The 15,868-nt window shown below is 46.8% G+C and overlaps 1 protein-coding gene across 6 annotated transcripts in view; it reads left to right on the top strand.

The window, feature by feature from the left end:
* Positions 1-15,868, top strand: part of SETBP1 (SET binding protein 1) — a 362,812-nt gene that overhangs the window by 7,053 nt on the left and 339,891 nt on the right. For 3 of the 6 annotated variants that reach the window (XM_082698922.1, XM_082698926.1, XM_082698927.1), the window contains exon 2: positions 13,194-13,851. In XM_082698922.1, the coding sequence (XP_082555048.1) occupies positions 13,366-13,851 (486 nt within the window). In that variant the 5' untranslated portion in view covers positions 13,194-13,365. Of the gene's footprint in view, positions 1-8,954; positions 9,308-13,193; positions 13,852-15,868 lie in introns of all 6 variants that reach the window. The other 3 variants (XM_082698924.1, XM_082698923.1, XM_082698925.1) reach the window with 3 other exon arrangements.

The following is a 15,868-nucleotide window of genomic DNA, read 5'->3' as shown; positions in this document are numbered from 1 at the left end:
CCAAACCCATCCCACTGAGGAGTTGTATCCTTTGATAAGTGTTTGCTGTGGCGGACAAGTTCAAGAAATGGACATAGGATCAGCAGATGCTCCCCAGTTAGAACCAGAGACCCAGACTTGGGGGACGGGGATGGGGACAGGGAGAGGAGGAGATAGATGGTGAACTTAGTACGAAGAAACACCATAAAGAATACAACAGAGAATAGTGTGGAAGGAAGACAAGGATTGATTCTCCACATCATTTTTGAATACTGGCTCTCTTTGGTGAGAGAGCTGCACGGAGACAAGGAGAAAGTGCGGATGGCTAAGTGAAGGCTGCTGCCTCCTGCGCCAGCGAGGCATCTGGAATCTGTTTTCGTGGACCTCTTGGATCTGGGGGGCGGGGTGTTATTGTTTTGTGTGGATTCCATGGGGAATGGAAGCTGAGGCCATGCCTGTGCTCCTGAGCTGTCCTCTCCATCCCCATAGCAGAGTCTGCCCCTGCTTTGGCTGTGTTTGGTAGTGGCTAGTGAGTTGGCTTCTGTGCACTTTGAGGTCAAAGAGCGTGTTCCCCAGTCTGTCCAAAGCCAGAAGCCTCTGTGATTTGGGTTGGGGTGCGATCAGGAACGTTGGGCTTTGAATCTGAGGCCTGTGAAAGTTCAGCAGGAATTCTTAGTCACTGAGGAGCACACTGGTTGGATATTTAGGAAGAGGGAGGTTCTGCAAGCCACCAAGATGAAGCAGTTATTTTTACGCTAAGACTTACTTGGGATGGGTATAAAAAAAAAAATAAAAAGCAACACCATTAACCTAACTTGGTGAAAAGCAATTTCTTCACTGTTCCTTCTATCTGCCAAAGATTTTGCAGTTCTCTCAGTGGAAAGAAGCTGCTTGAGTTTGAACTTGGGGCTGGAGAGATGGGGGAAACTGGAGATTTTGAATTTGATTGATTCAAAGCAGTAGCCTGATGAGAATACTTATCAGAAGCAGTTGGGACACCATTGTTGTGCTTGCAGCAGAATAATGAAATCTGGGTGGCAAGTCCCTTGCAGTTATTGGTGGCTCTGCCTGTGACCTATTATTTGAGGAATGAGAGCTTTGATTTTTTTTTTTTTAAAGTATGGATTAATAATGATGGCTAAAAATTAGAATTGTTTTTTTAAAATTTTTTTTTAAAAGATTTTATTTATGTATTTGATAGAGAGACAGTGAGAGGGGAGCATAAACAAGGAAAGTGGGAGAAGGAGAAGCAGGCTCCCCGCTGAGTAGGGATCCCAATGCAGGGCTTGATCCCAGGACCCCAGGAACATGACCTGAGTGAAGGCAGACGCTTGATGACTGAGCCACCCAGGTGCCCCAAAAAGAACGATTTGTTTTAAGAATCCTGTGGACCTTCTTTCTGCTCGTTATTTTGTACTCAAGAGCTTGCTTACAGTTTTTTGAGTTTTTTGATCCACAAATACTTATTAAAATCTCAACATTGCCGCTGTGCAAGCCATTGTTCCTGATGCTTTTAGGTGGATAGGGTCTGGTAGGAGACATGACTTTTGCCCTTGGTGAGTGGACAGTGTATCTGTAGAGACATGCATAGCTCCAATGGAAAGCTTCACTCTGCAGCTGAAGTGGGAGCACAATCTGATGGAATTGTACTATTTGTATGATCAGGAGCAGTCAGGGAAGGCTTCGAGGAGGATGTGGTGTTGGGTGTGACAATAGAATTGGAACGGGGAGGTTCTTGGTGGGTAGAATAGCTTTGGCACAGGAGCAGAGGTGGAACAAAGTTCATATGTGCATTTGGCATTGCCACAGGCAAGCAAGCGCTAATCACGAGGAAGCAGGGCAGCTGGCAGGGGCCGGACAGCCCTGACAATGAAGGTCCAGCTGGCTGAGGTTGGTGGGCAGATCACCCATGGGAGGCATCTTGCTGGTGGGAGGTCTGCTCAGTGGGAAGGACCAATCCCTGGGGCCTCTAAGTTGGACCCACAGTCTAGCTGTCCAGAGTTTTCATTCATACTCATCAACTTTTCAGCCCTTTGACTCAACAGACTTTGTTTGCTTGTTGCCACTTACACATGCATGTGACCAGACCCTGATGGGCCCTGGGGGGATGCCAAGAGATGGAGAGGACACTGTCTCTGCTTTCAGTCTTGTAGAAGACTTTGTAAGAACTTATGAAAACCAGGGGAGGAGTAGCAGAGGACAGTGACCTAGGACTAAGTGAACTGCGGTAGGAACCCAGGGAGGGCCAGAACCTCGGGGGTTGGGCAGATCCCAGAGAGCTTGGGGAGCAGGTGGGGCATGGGCTGAGTCCTGAACAATGGGACATTTTTGCATACGTTCAGAGCCCCAGAGAAGATACTCATTTTGTTAATGTAGGGACAGAAAGAAGATCACTTCTTAGGGACCAGTGTTCTGTGCAATGTCAGGGGAGCAAGACAGATGAAACGGGGTCCTGTGAGAAGAAGGCTAAGGCTGCATGTTGAGATGGAGGCCATGACCAGTTTTCAGAATGCAAGGGGAGTAGACACGAGGACCAGAAGGATGTGCCCATCAGAAAACGTTCAGACATACCACACAAGAGAGAACCCCGACATCTGACTGTCCCATCCACCACTGGGTTTGTCAGCTACCAGCTCTTTGGTCTGGTCAAAAGAGGCATCTTTAAAATAAATAGTAAACTATATACAAGCATTCAGAGTAAAGATCAGCTACTCTGGGGAACAACAGTGCCCTGGTGCTGGTATTCATCAACAGGAATTTAAAGTACCGTTGGAGAAGGACATCTACACGTTTTCATAACAGTGCAGTATTTAAATGGCAGTTCAAGATTGCTGAAGAAGGAATATCGTCAAGGAAGGGAAGTGCCGCTAATATTTGTTGAGCTCTGGTAGGCCCAGCATCCCCTCGGTGGCAGAAGCACAGACACGCAGGTGTCAGGTTATACTGTAAATCCGAATGGCAGTGAGCAAAGCAATTGTGGAATGAGATGCTTGAGAAGTTGAGGAACTTGAATTAGGGCTGAACAGGGAGTGGGGTCGAAACCAGAGGCCCTTGAGAGAAGGACTAGGGAACTTCTTATTTGTTAGATTTTTTAGTTTTTCCCCTTTGCCTTCATGGTAGGCCTATAATTTTTGTCCCCAATTTATAAATGGTGGGTGGAGGACCAGAGCTTACGTTGACCCCTAACTCTGGGTGTTTAAAGACTGGTGGCATTATGAGTCGGTGGGAAGTAAGTGACATTTGGAGTCAAAGAGCACTACTTCAGTGATTTAAATTACTTCCTCAACATCAGTTTTTATATCTTTAAAATGGGCGCATCATGGGGCACTTGGGTGGCTCAGTGGGTAAGGCCTCTGCCTTCGGCTCGGGTCATGGTCCCGGGGTCCTGGGATCGAGCCCCGCATCAGGCTCTCTGCTCAGTGGGGAGCCTGCTTCCTCCTCTCTCTCTCTCTGCCTGCTTGTGATCTCTGTCTGTCAAATAAATAAATAAAATGGGCGCATCTCAGGGTTAAATCCAATAAAAAACCTGAAGTACCCATTGTATCCTAGATACATGTTAAAACTTAGGATCCTTTTCTTTGCCAGGTGGCTCTCTCGCTTCTGCTTGGACATGAAATGTGATCACACGGTTCTTTCTTACAGGTCTGCCATATTTCAGCTCCTGGGGTGCTATTCTGCGTATGTTACTTCCTGTTGTCCTTGTACGGTTCTGTGAAAAGACTAGGAGGGCAGGTGAGAGAGCTGATACCCAGGATTGGAAGTGATGTGGTGAGTCAGACGGCAGACTGGTCTTGGAGCTCGCATCTGTAGAAGTAGCCAGGGCTGCTGGATTAAAAGCCAGCACCACCTTTTATTTTAAAGAAACATTATCCCGTGAAAGTAAGACTGTAGGCTTTGGAATCATATAAACCCTGAATTTGATTGTGGATGTGGTAGAAAGAGTGCGGGCTCATGAGCAAATTATTAACCTCTCTGGGCTATTATTTCTACATCTGTAAAATGAGGACAGGTCTTCTGTATAGCTGGACTGCTGTTTCGATTAAACTCATCACGCCTGTTGAGGTCATTGGTTACATCCTCACTCCCGGCGAGGGTGGGCTTTCCTTGACTGCGTGGAGGTCACAGGTACCAGGTGATAGGCGAGAGGTAGAGCTTGCCCTACTAACTTGGAGACTGCCCCGGCCAGCGCTTTAGAGATCTTCCCCCAGGGGCCCCAAGGCTCATGCTGTTGTGCTGTGTTATTGGTTCCCAGAGGAGGCACTGTTTTTGAAGCTAGAGCTGAAACTGTTGGTTAAGGCATAGTGTGCAGCTTTAGGCCTCAGGAGTCTGATTCTGCTTGTCTCCCTGTCATGGGGATCCCTGAACACCGGGACTACTCCTTCGTGCTGCATTCGGCTCAGCCAGATGAAAGCCACAGACCCAGCATGATCTATAAGGAGGTGGAAGTTACCAGCCCAGCCTTAGGAGGACTCTGGTTGTCAAGTTGCAGGAATAAGGCTTAGAACCCGGGAATATCAGAGCTGCAGGGGGTCGCAGAGTTCACCTAATTGCATCCCTTCGTTCTACAGGTGGGCTTGGGGAGACACAGGGAGAAAAAGGAACGTGCCCAAGGCCACTCACTCCAGTTGGCAGAACGGGGGAATTGAGCCTGTAATTTGTACTAAACTCAGTCATTTTCCTCCATAAGACAAACTGGGAAGAAGAAAAAAGCAATACTCAAACAACATCAAACACTCAAGTTAGCAGGTGCAAATTAAACTATTTGTAAGTGCTTCCCATTGTATAGGGAGATTGGGGAGGTTGGCCTCCAACCCCTGTCCCTCAGGCTTTTCTTGGGATCTGTGAAGAGAGGCAGCAATTAGCCAAATACTAGCTTAGATGACACAGACTGGGGAGGAAATCACATTTACCAAAAAATTTCAGCGTCCACCAAGGTGATCCCAGCATGCTCTTTCATAAATATCTTCTTTAATCTCCAATTACTTCTCAAAACAACCCTTGAGGTAGGTTTATAACCCAGTTTCCAAATGAGACTTGAATAGTGTAAACCTATTTTCTAGGAGCAGTTAGTAAGTGGGAAAAAGAGGCTAAGTAATCGAAACATGTGACATCACATCGGTGTTCCTTCCATTCTTCTTTTCAAGGGGAAATGTAGCTTGAACACTGGCTGTCGGATCCTTACTTTGTGTGCTCCTTGTGCTCTGAAGTGTCTCAGAGATCCATGTGAAACCCAGCCCCTACCACTGTGGAGTTTCTGGTCTGGTGGGAGAGATAAATAAGTAACGGGAACATTGTAGTACACTTTGCTGAACGCTTGGATAGCAGAATGCCCAGGGAAGCGAGAGCAAGACCATTTATGAGTGTGAGAGAGAGAGAGTTGCGTGTGTGTGCACATGCTTGTGTACACACAACAGGAAAAGAATGGAAAAGGAAGGTCTAGCCAGCTTTCATGAAGCATGTGAAAGTTGACCCAAATTCTGAGGATGACTTAGAGGTGACAATGTAGAGAAAGGAAAAAGGGCAGCCAGAGGAATTAGTAGGGAATCCCTTGAAGCAATGCAAATCAGGGGACTTTGGGGGAGCCATAGCTCAGCAGGGACCATTGGGGAATGTGGGGGGGGGGTACAGCACTGAAGCAACACTGCTTGGAGGAGGCCATCTGTGGTCAGGAAGCTACCACCTGGGTACCTGGTAGAAAGAAGCCACTGAATCTGACCTTCATTCTTTGCTGTGGGCCACTGGTGTGTATGTAGGGTTAGAGAGCCATGATGCAGAGCTGCCCTTGCCCTCATTGATTAAGAGCTGAGTAAGGGTTGGGTCACTTGATCAATTTATCAGTGTTTATGGAGCATTTACTCTGGGTATTTCTACCGCAGGAAGGATTTCAGGGATGCATCACTCAGAGTCATGGGCACCTCAGTCAAATGACTTTTGGTGGCCTCTGACACAGTCTCTCATTCAGCATTTACTCAGCAAATAATTTGGAGTGTTGCTCCATGGATCAGTGGCTGTGCTAGGCTCTGGGGATTCCACGGTGAACCAAGCAGATACAACTCTTACCCTCAGGGGCTTACCATCTAGTGCGGCAGGAGACAGGGTACAGAGTTACAACCAAGGGCATCATGCGTGTTTATAAAATATAATAAATGCCAGTGAGGAAAAGCTCTATGCTCTAAAGGCACAAAATAGGGACTCCTGATACAGTCCCTATTTGACCTGGGCCTGAGTAATGAAGACCTTAACTCAAGGGGACAGGAGGAAGTTCCAAGGCCCATGCCAAATCCGTCAAATGGGAAGGGCCACTTCTGACTCCCCACCTAAATGCCTTAGGTGACATAAAGAAAGATGAACACTCATCTACCCCCAAAACCAAAGTCAGACTGCCAGTCTCCTGAAAGTATCTGGGAAGGGACTCTTAAAGCTTTAGGCCAGTGAGCCTAGGTCGAAACACATTAGCTTCCCTATCTATGGGGAGGTAGAATTACACTCCATTCTTTTATACCATTTGCCTTCTAAGATTGGAAATGCCTAATTTCTGTTAACTAGAAAAATAAGCAGTCATCAGGTCTCCTGCATGGGCGACTTGAGTAAGACAGCATCCCTCCTACCATCGTTATACATAGTATCAAAGTCTACAGCTTTCAGGAAACAAATGGACGAGATGGAAGGAGGGAGGTTTGGGAGGAGTGGAAGTAGGGTGTTGACTTCTGGGCATAGGTGGGTCAAGTCCAGCTCTGAGGGAGATATAAAGAGCCTTGTCACAGGGCCTAGTAGGCATTTCAGCTCTTCAGAGTTTCAGAGCATCTGGCAGAAAAAGTCCTCAGAGTCCAGCAAAATAGTCACAGATAGATGTCTACTGTCAGTGGTGTTCTAGTAAATGCTTCATGCCTTGTTCTCCAGGTTTGTTTTTAAGCTGCGATTTGTGGAGTTTGCTGATTCCTCTGGTGTAAACGCTCCTACCATAGCAGGTTTTCAAGCTACCAGCCTGACCCCATTGCATGTGGAGTTGGGAAGAGAGATACAGGACAGTTTCTCAGGGGCTGGCTCTGGCCCACTGCTGTTACTGTTGGTGAGAATCCAAGATGATGGGGTCACTGATAGCAGCCATAGCCCTAGAGAAGGAGGATTTGAGTGCCTTCCAGATGCAGAGTCCAAAGCAGCAGGTCAAGATTGCTCTGTAGGACACTCTCCTCATTGAGAACATGAGCAAAGAGAAAGAACCAACATGAGGCCTTAGAGCGAAAAATACCCAAGTAAGGTAAAAGGAGCGTATCATGAACATTAGTTATTACAACGGCAGAATAAGAATTTTAGGAAGATGCCAGATATCTGCGCAGGAAGAAACGTGGCCCTGGTGGGCTAAGAGCACAAAGGAACAGAGGGAGGACGCGGGCATCAAAAGGCATCAGAGTCGGCTGGAAGGAGGATGAATGAGGTGGAGAAAGGAGAGCGGGATACAAGCTGTGCAATAGCAGAGGGAGACCGCCACGGGAAGTCGAATTCCGTTGCTATTATGGAGGGTAGTTTGAGGGTTTGTGCTCACTCCCATAGCGCAAAATCAAGAAATGGAAACGTGAGAGAGAAGATGAGGGTAATCCGGGACAAAGATGGGAGTCTGAAGTGAGGGTTCTGGGGAAAAATTGAGAAAGAAGCCCAAGACACTGAATAGAAGAAATATCTAAAGGAATGATGGAAGAGGAGATTCCCAAGCTAGGAAGAACCTGCCTCTGTGAATCCGAAAGGCTCATCGTGTCGTGGGAAAAATAAAAGGAACGAGATCCATGCTATACTCATTTTGTCGTTAATAAAATTCTAATGGAATGGAAGGAAAATCTTCGACTGTAACAGCATAAAACAAGGTGCCTACAAAGGAAACAGACCAGGCTGGCCTCTATTTTCTCCTCTGTTACTTCAGATGTTAGAAGATGGTCTTCAGAGTTTTGAGGGAGAGAGGTCCTAGCCCAAGGATTATGCTTTGGCAGATAAAGACGGAAGAAGTGCCTTATGGGGATTCGCAGAGCACAGAACTGACTGCAGTGGGGCTTCAGGGGAAGCGTTCTGGGGGAGCGGGGAAGGTCAGGAATGAGGGGGAGGAGTCTTCCCATGTTTGTGATTGTTTGCCTCTAAGACTGTATGGGGTGCGAGTTTTATTTTTATTTTTATAAGGAGCATGTGGTTCTATTAAAAAAAAAAAAGATAAAAGCTATAACCTAATAAGGTAGATCAGGAAGACATTTGTTCCATCTTGTTGATGAGACGTAGCGGCCCAGAGAGTGCTTATGAAGGCTCCTACTTGACAGGATTAGGTCCAGAATCCACGTTTTGAGTTCAACAGAACTCAAATTCTGTTTAACAAAATATGCCACGGGCTCTGCTGGTTCCACCATATTGTCTCTTTGGAAGGCAGCAGTCGTGCTGACGGATGGCCTGCGTGTGGGTAGTGCCCTGGGAGCAGAGCAGACGGGAGAGGTGGATGATGGTCAACCAGCATTTCTTGAGTGTCCAGTATGTGCTGGGCACTGTGGTAGACACGGGGATTGCCGGCATGAAGAAAGAATGTATTCCCTGGGACTCATTCAGGTTCTGAGACACGTCTAGCCAAGCAGGATTCCCTGATCCCTCAGAGAAATAATTCTGAAGGTTCACACCGTCTGAGTTGGAGTGCCCCCATAGGTCTAAGTTGGAGTGCCCCCATAGGTCCGTGGCTGTGCTGGATAAAGTTAGAGGCTTGAGTCTGGAAGAGCCCTCCCTCCATTCATTGCTGAGAGAAGTATGGAGTAAGGGACTCCGAGTGGCCTGTGTAACAGTCACTGTGGGTGGCAGAGCCAGGCAGGAGCAGAGGGCACGTACCTGGACTCCTCCCCACCATGTTCTCTTCTAACTCACCACCCTGGTTCTCGCCCCTCTGTTTCCATGGGACCTGCTGGGCAGTTATTTCCTTAGCAAGTCTGATTCCTCCTATCCCCTGTCACCAGGTCCTGCAGGCAGCCACGGAAGGGTTAACTTTAGTTGGACTGGGAGCCGGAGCCAAGTACAGAGTGTCCATTGTGCACCCGCCCCCTCCGCCCCCTTCGGAGGAGTCGCTGACTGCTGGAATGTGACAAGGCAAAAGGTTTTCACCTTGCATTGGCTTCCCTCCCCTGGGAGTGTGCAAGTGGGTGCTTGTGCTCACGCTCACGTGTTGGCAGGGGTGCACCGCAGGAGAACTCTCAGTTGTCTTCCAGACTCACCGAAAAAAGCGAACTGTGAATTTGGGGTGTCAGGTACGTGCCGGGAAGAAGGCAAAGGAAGAACAACAGCTCTGTGTGCTGGTGAAGTAAACAGACAGGTTGGGTTTCTTTGCTCTTCACTTTTGAAAGCTCCTTTTTATTTTTTTAAGGTGGGGGGCGGTGCGTGTGGACATCGGGGGCTAGACTGTAATCCTCAGCGTGGACCGCGTGAATTTTGCAGAGGGTGCTTGGGCGGGCAGAGCGACAGTGGGAGTCCTTAGGACCACAAGACTTGGACTAGCTGTCAGGGAGCTTAATTCATTTTCTTTCAGAGAGAACTTGAAGTCCTTCAGGGGCCCGGTCCTGCACTGGGTGCTGAAGCGAATGTAAGAGTTGTAAACCACATTTGGTATCAGCCTAAGACTGAATTGTAATCGAGGAAGGGAAACACAATTTGTGTACTCAAAACAGCTAGAAGACAATGCAAGACTAGGATTTAGTGGCAAGCTATCCAGCCGGGTGCAGTGTAAGACAGGCCAGGGCATGGAGGCAGAGGCCCAGAGTTTATAAAATGTTGCCATGGAAAAGTGTAGACTTGGGCATTGACCTCAAAATATGGGAAGGCTTCGGATCTGTTTGTTTGTTTGTTTGTTTGTTCATTCCTTTTTGTGACAGACATTGGGAGAGGACCAATTGTATGCCAGTCATTGCGTGGGTAGGTAGAAGGGATATAGGAAAAGATCCTGTAAAAATACCAAGAGGGAAGAGTTTTATGTGTGTGTAATGCCACTGTGGGGACTGGTTTGATTTGAATAGGAAATGCGAGTTGGTGGCCAATGAGCCCTAAGACTGGATTCTTAAGGTGAGACCAGTGTGCAGAGACTGGAAGTGATGTGCTCCCGAACCCTGGGCTGATTGAAAGTGCATTACTGTTTGATCTCTGGTATTTATCATGTCATAGTCAGACTGCCCTGGTTCAGGTCCCTGTGCAGCAAGAATTGAATTTCTGCTGTGCCTCCACCTGGTCCCCCTGCCTCTACTATCAGGTTCCATTAATTCATCCCTTACACTGCATGCTGGAATTATCTTCCTAAAGCACAGCTTTGATAGTGCCCCTTTCCTACTGACATCCCTTAAATGGCTTCCCATTACCTGTAAGATAAAATCCAGCTCATTAACATTGCAGGCAAGGGTGTCCCTGATCTGGCCGTACCCTTTATCTCCAGCTTTACCTTCCACCGGTCCCTATTTCGTACAGCACCTCTTGGCTGAAAATCAGCAAGATGCTCTTTCATGAGCGTCACCCTGCAAGCTCCTGCCCCAGGCCTTGCCTCATGCTGTCCCTTGTGTCTTCCTTCTTCCCATTCGACCTGTTGCTGAAGCCCTTGAAGGTCAAAGCCAGATTCTGTGCTCTCCTTGAAGCCTTTCCCTGTGCATTCCTGTCGATTTATCTCTACTTTGTCCAAGGAGGAAACATTTTTCTCTTTCCTTTGTTTCTCTCCTTTACTATCGCTCATGTAAATATCTGCTCTGTTTCAGTCATTTTCCAGATCCCTCTTCAAGAATAGAAGCTCCCTGAGGAAAGAGACTGTATTTCCCTTCTTATCTTAGGATCTTGACTGGAGGAGAACTGAAAAACAGATTGTTGGATTTTCATGTTTGGCAAACCTCTTATGACTTGAGCTTTAAGTTTTGGGGCGTAGTCTTCTACATCAGTTAGTTAACGATTTCTGCCTTCAAACCTAAGGAATTCTGAAGGGAATCTTTTTTTTGAATGGAAGATACTGTCTTCGTAATATGCCCATTGCACACTGCTCTCCATTCCCCTGTAGTCAGATTTCATCATCTCGTTTTCATCACAGAACCTGCAGTAGTCATTCAAAGTTCCAAATGGATTTCATTTAGGAACTTCTAGTGGAGAACTTGTGTCATTTTTTCCCTGACACAAGGATAGTTTCATCGTACATACCTGGGAATTAAAAGGTAATGTTGAAGATTCCTGCCAGGGGAAGTAAACCACCAGGCACTACCATAAAGCATGGTTTGCAGTTCCGGTGGATTTGAGGTACAAGCTGAGAAAGATCTGCTGGACAATTGCTGCTTGAGAAATAGGAACACATTCTAAGGCATCCGGATGTCTCCTCCAACAGCTAGTATGGTGCGCGATGCCAGAATGAATGTTGACTTGAATCCGACTTTTGAAAAATTATGTAAAGTTTTGGGGTGGTAGGCAGACCAGTCTAGATGAGACAAAGAATCTTATAAGTAAAAGAATCTTCAGTGGTCATTGGGTCTCACTGCCCTCCCCTGCCCCTAAGTGGGGACTTGGTCCCTTTGATAGCCTGGGGCACAGGTGGCTGTTCAGTCTTTGTGTGGCAGATTCAGGGAAGTTGCTCTCACTCTCTCTGTCTAGAACCCTCTTCTCTTCTAGAAATGCTGCGTTCACTGGGTTTTCCCCTAAGAGGAAGCAGTTGTAAATGTGTCTTTCTGCAGGGCTGAGCAGTTTCCAGGAGCCGAATACGCACCTGGGTTCCTCTGGGCAGCAGGTTCACCCTTGCAACCCTGGCTGCCTTGCTGGCTAGCTTCCTCCCAGGATGTCGGCTGAAAATGTCCTGATTCTAGAGGGAGAAAATACATGCCTAGTCTCCAGGCTTTGTTTTTGGCTGTTCTGAGTGTGCCTTTGCAACTGTTGTTGGGCATTTTCTGGTCAGCACAGGTGTTGGTTAATACCTTACACGTTGCTGGGCTCCAAGGTAGAAACCGAAGGTGTGTGGTGGTAATGTCTTCTGCTGGGAAACCTCAGCGTTTTGAGCCACTTAAGAAGGCTCGAGTGTGATCTCACCTACAGCCTAGGGGTGGAAGGAGACGGAGTATTGGAGTTTTGTGTGGCCCCAAGGGCTCTCAGTTTTCTCTTGAGGATGAGCATTGAGCTTCTTTGGGGGCTTTGAAGATGATGAGTCTGACATTGGGACTAATGGGACATGTGGTGAGTAAGGGTGAGGGATGGTTTCGCTGGTCCTGTGATGGTCTGACCCGACTGATGTTTCTAGTTTCCTCTGGGAGGAAGGCAGAATCAAAGCTCCAGGGTTGCAGAGGTGGAGAGGTCGGGAGAACCATTCCTGGCATTTCCAAAGGCCTGTGCAATGCTGCCTCTCTCTCTCTCTCTCTTTTCTCTTTTTTGTTGCCACAAAGACAGAAGGCTACTTCGTTTAAGGACCAGAGAGGGAATTAAAACTGTCTTGAATGGCTATTTTTTATCTAAATAATTGATCATGATTAAATATCTTTTGTGTGGACAAAAACATTTTTAGCGATTGTTTTGCATTAATCACAGCATTCGAACTGATTCTCCACTGAGCTCTTTCTGTTTCCCTCTTTCAAGCCTGCATCTAAGCTCTGCGTTTGTTTTAAGCAATAAAGATAATTTTGTGTAATTGAAATAATTTAGCATGAAAAATGATAAAGAAAGAATGGTCGGGAGGTTAGCTACGTGTGTTCCTCCAAGATGATGGAGGGCTTCGCCCCGGCATTTCAGGGGCGGGGGAGGTGGGGGGGGGTGGTGTTCAGTTTGCAAACTCTTCTTCACGCGTGAGAGGGAAGTGGTGCGAGAAGTCAGCCCAGCCCCGGTCCCACAGACCTGCCTCAACACTTCAGACTTCCCTTTCGTCATGGTTGGTTTTGATGGTGACTCAGCTTGCTGTGGCTTCAGTATATAAAAAACGTCTAGCTTGTTATTGGACTGGAGGACTTTGCTTCTCTTATCTTTATTCTTGGGCCCACAGCCATAAAAATTAACAATTCAATGAAGGGGTGTGTGTGTGTGTGTGTGTGTGTGTGTGTCCCCGCCTCCCTCACTGCCAATAGAATCTAATTTGGGGATATGCATTTTTTTTTTTTCCCCCTGATGGCCATAGATTAGAGGGAAGGGGCTTCTGGAACTTAGATTGAGTTCTTTTTGAGGTCATTTTCCTTCCTGCCATGACTAATTATCTCTCTGCTTCTCAGTTGCAGATCTGACCTCTTCTGAACACGTGGCCGTGTCTCCATCCCTGGGACTCTGAACCCAGCAGCTGGACCACTTTGTCCTTGGGATTTTGGGTGTCCTCTCTTCTTAATCTTTCCCCTTTCCTCTCTTCCCTTCCACCTCCTGAGAACTCCTGAAGACTGTAGGATTGTCATGGAGTCCAGGGAAATCTTAAGCAGCTCCCGGCAAAGGGGGGACGAGTCGGAATTCCTGCCTGTCTCCTCAGCCAAGCCCCCAACTGCCCCTGGCTGTGCAGGAGAACCTTTGCTCTCTGCTCCAGGAACTGGAAAGGGGATCCCAGTGGGCGGAGAACGCATGGAGCCAGAGGAAGAGGATGAACTGGGCTCAGGGCGGGATGTGGATTCCAACTCAAATGCAGACAGCGAGAAATGGGTTGCAGGAGATGGCCTGGAAGAACAGGAATTTTCTATCAAGGAGGCAAACTTCACAGAGGGCAGTCTGAAGCTGAAGATTCAGACCACCAAGCGGGCTAAGAAACCCCCAAAGAATCTGGAGAACTATATATGCCCACCTGAGATCAAGATCACCATTAAGCAATCTGGTGACCAGAAGGTGTCCCGTGCTGGGAAAAATAGCAAAGCCACAAAGGAGGAGGAAAGAAGCCACTCCAAAAAGAAGGTAGGGAGCGCTGTTTGTAGGTTTTTTTTGGTTGTTTATTCATCTTTGCCATTCTCCCTCCAACTGTTAAAGGTCTGTGTGCTTCTTACTTATGTATTTTGGAATTATCAATTTCTTTGATGGACTACTCAATGCCCTCCAGGAGAAATGCCTCTGATATGTTGGTGTAGTTTCTAATTTATTATTATCTTCTACCCATATGAAAATCAATAGCTACTGGAATGATAATTCTGGAGCATTCCTATTTATTATGTAGCTGCCAAGTGACTGGGTCAGACCTGGCTAAGCTGTGACAAAATATTTGCATCTTTTCATCTAGTTAACAGTGGGATGTTAAAAGTTTTTGGTCAGTCACAACAGTCACGGACCTATATAACCTCCTTTTGGTTTCAGTTACCGCTGTAAGTCTTTCTAAAACAGGCAAGTCACTCACTGGACTGAGGAAGCCATCTTCATAGTGATTTAGGCTGTTAGACAGCTCAGAGATCATTGCTCTGAAAACCACTGGTGATCCCTAGGAGCTCAAGCTGGAAAAAGTAAAAGGGGCAGGGGACTGGCCCGAATCTTTGTTTAACACAGTGTGGATTTTTAAAGATTGGGTGTTGAATGACCTTGGTTGGCTGTCACTTTCCTCCTGAAAGTCAAACAGGTGGCAAGCAGCTCTCAAGATTATTGCTGGTGACATTTGGTTGGGAATGAATGGGTCGAGGTTTCATTGCATTTATATCACAGGGTGTTACATTGACCTCCCTTCTTCAAAGTGGTATGGCACCCGGCCGTGATAGCAGGGAATGGCCCTAGTCTGGGAAATGTTTGTCCCCAAAACTCGCTGGGGTTCATGAATGCCTCCAAAAGGAGCGCTGTTGTTTTCAGAGGTTTCGGGTTCAGGGTGGTATGAGTTCATCAGCATCTTTGTAATTTTCGCCCACATCTTATTTGGGCTCTAGACATGATGGATTAGCTAAAAACAGCACATATGCATGACCCTCTCTCCTTTCTGACTCAGATAATCTGTAACGTTTCTGTTACTAGTGGTTTTTGAGCTTCTCAATAGTCGCTCTCAATAGAACCGCTAGGAATCTTGTTCTTTTCTTTGGTGTGGGGCTTGTGTCCTTCCTCATGCTAAGTGTTTTGACTGATGCGTTGCATTTAAAATCCAAAGACTTGGATGAGAAGAGATTTCCTAGGGTGACCAGTACCTTCCAGTTTCTTCAGACTATCCCAGTTTTAAAACCCAAAGTCCTGCATACAGGAGCCCCCTCAGTCTTGGGCAAGCCAGGACAATGGGTCATCTTATTTTATCATTTGAAACATGTAATAATTTTTAGAAGCTAGCTTGTTTTTACAGGGCATAGAGGTAGGGTTTTCGCCTACCTCGCCTGCCCTCATGACACGTTGCAGTGATTTCTGGGGTCTCTGTCATAAAACCAAAGATTATCTAGATGCTTGTGGAAACTTCAGAAATACTTGCAAGAGAATGCAACCGTTCAAATTAGGCTACACTTAGAAAGTGAGGCTTTGCTTTGGAGTTTGGTCTCTTCAGCTTTGAAAATGAGTATCTTTGTCTCCGGCCACTGAGATGGCCAGTTCTTTGTGTATTGTTGGATTTTTGTGTGGGTGGGTAGTCTTGAAAACTGTGGTAACTGTTTTCCCTCCATCCCCCTCACTGCCAGGACTTGAGCAACAGCCCACAGTTTGGGGTATGCAAACTCAAATTCATTACCCTAGAAAGAGCTCCCTTGTCCTGATCAGGTATGACTTTACATACAGCCACAGAACTGTTCCTAAAGGTAACCTTCTGCCTGTTGGAATGCCCCAGAATAAAATTCTCGATTTTATGACATGGGGATGATTTCAGAGCTACAGTGTGCAATATCTGAAATTCTCAAGCTTGTCATTCTCACCCAAAAAGCTGGATATCCTTTGTGTACTTTACTGGAAGGAGGTGAAATCACTTCTTTGAATGGGTGACTTATCAATAAGTGTTTCTAAGTCTTAGAAATTGGAAAGGACAGAA

The sequence above is a fragment of the Mustela nivalis genome (genome assembly GCF_964662115.1).
Source record: "Mustela nivalis genome assembly, chromosome: 14".
Classification (NCBI taxonomy): Eukaryota; Metazoa; Chordata; class Mammalia; order Carnivora; family Mustelidae; genus Mustela; species Mustela nivalis.
This window is presented reverse-complemented; position numbering and strand designations above follow the sequence as displayed.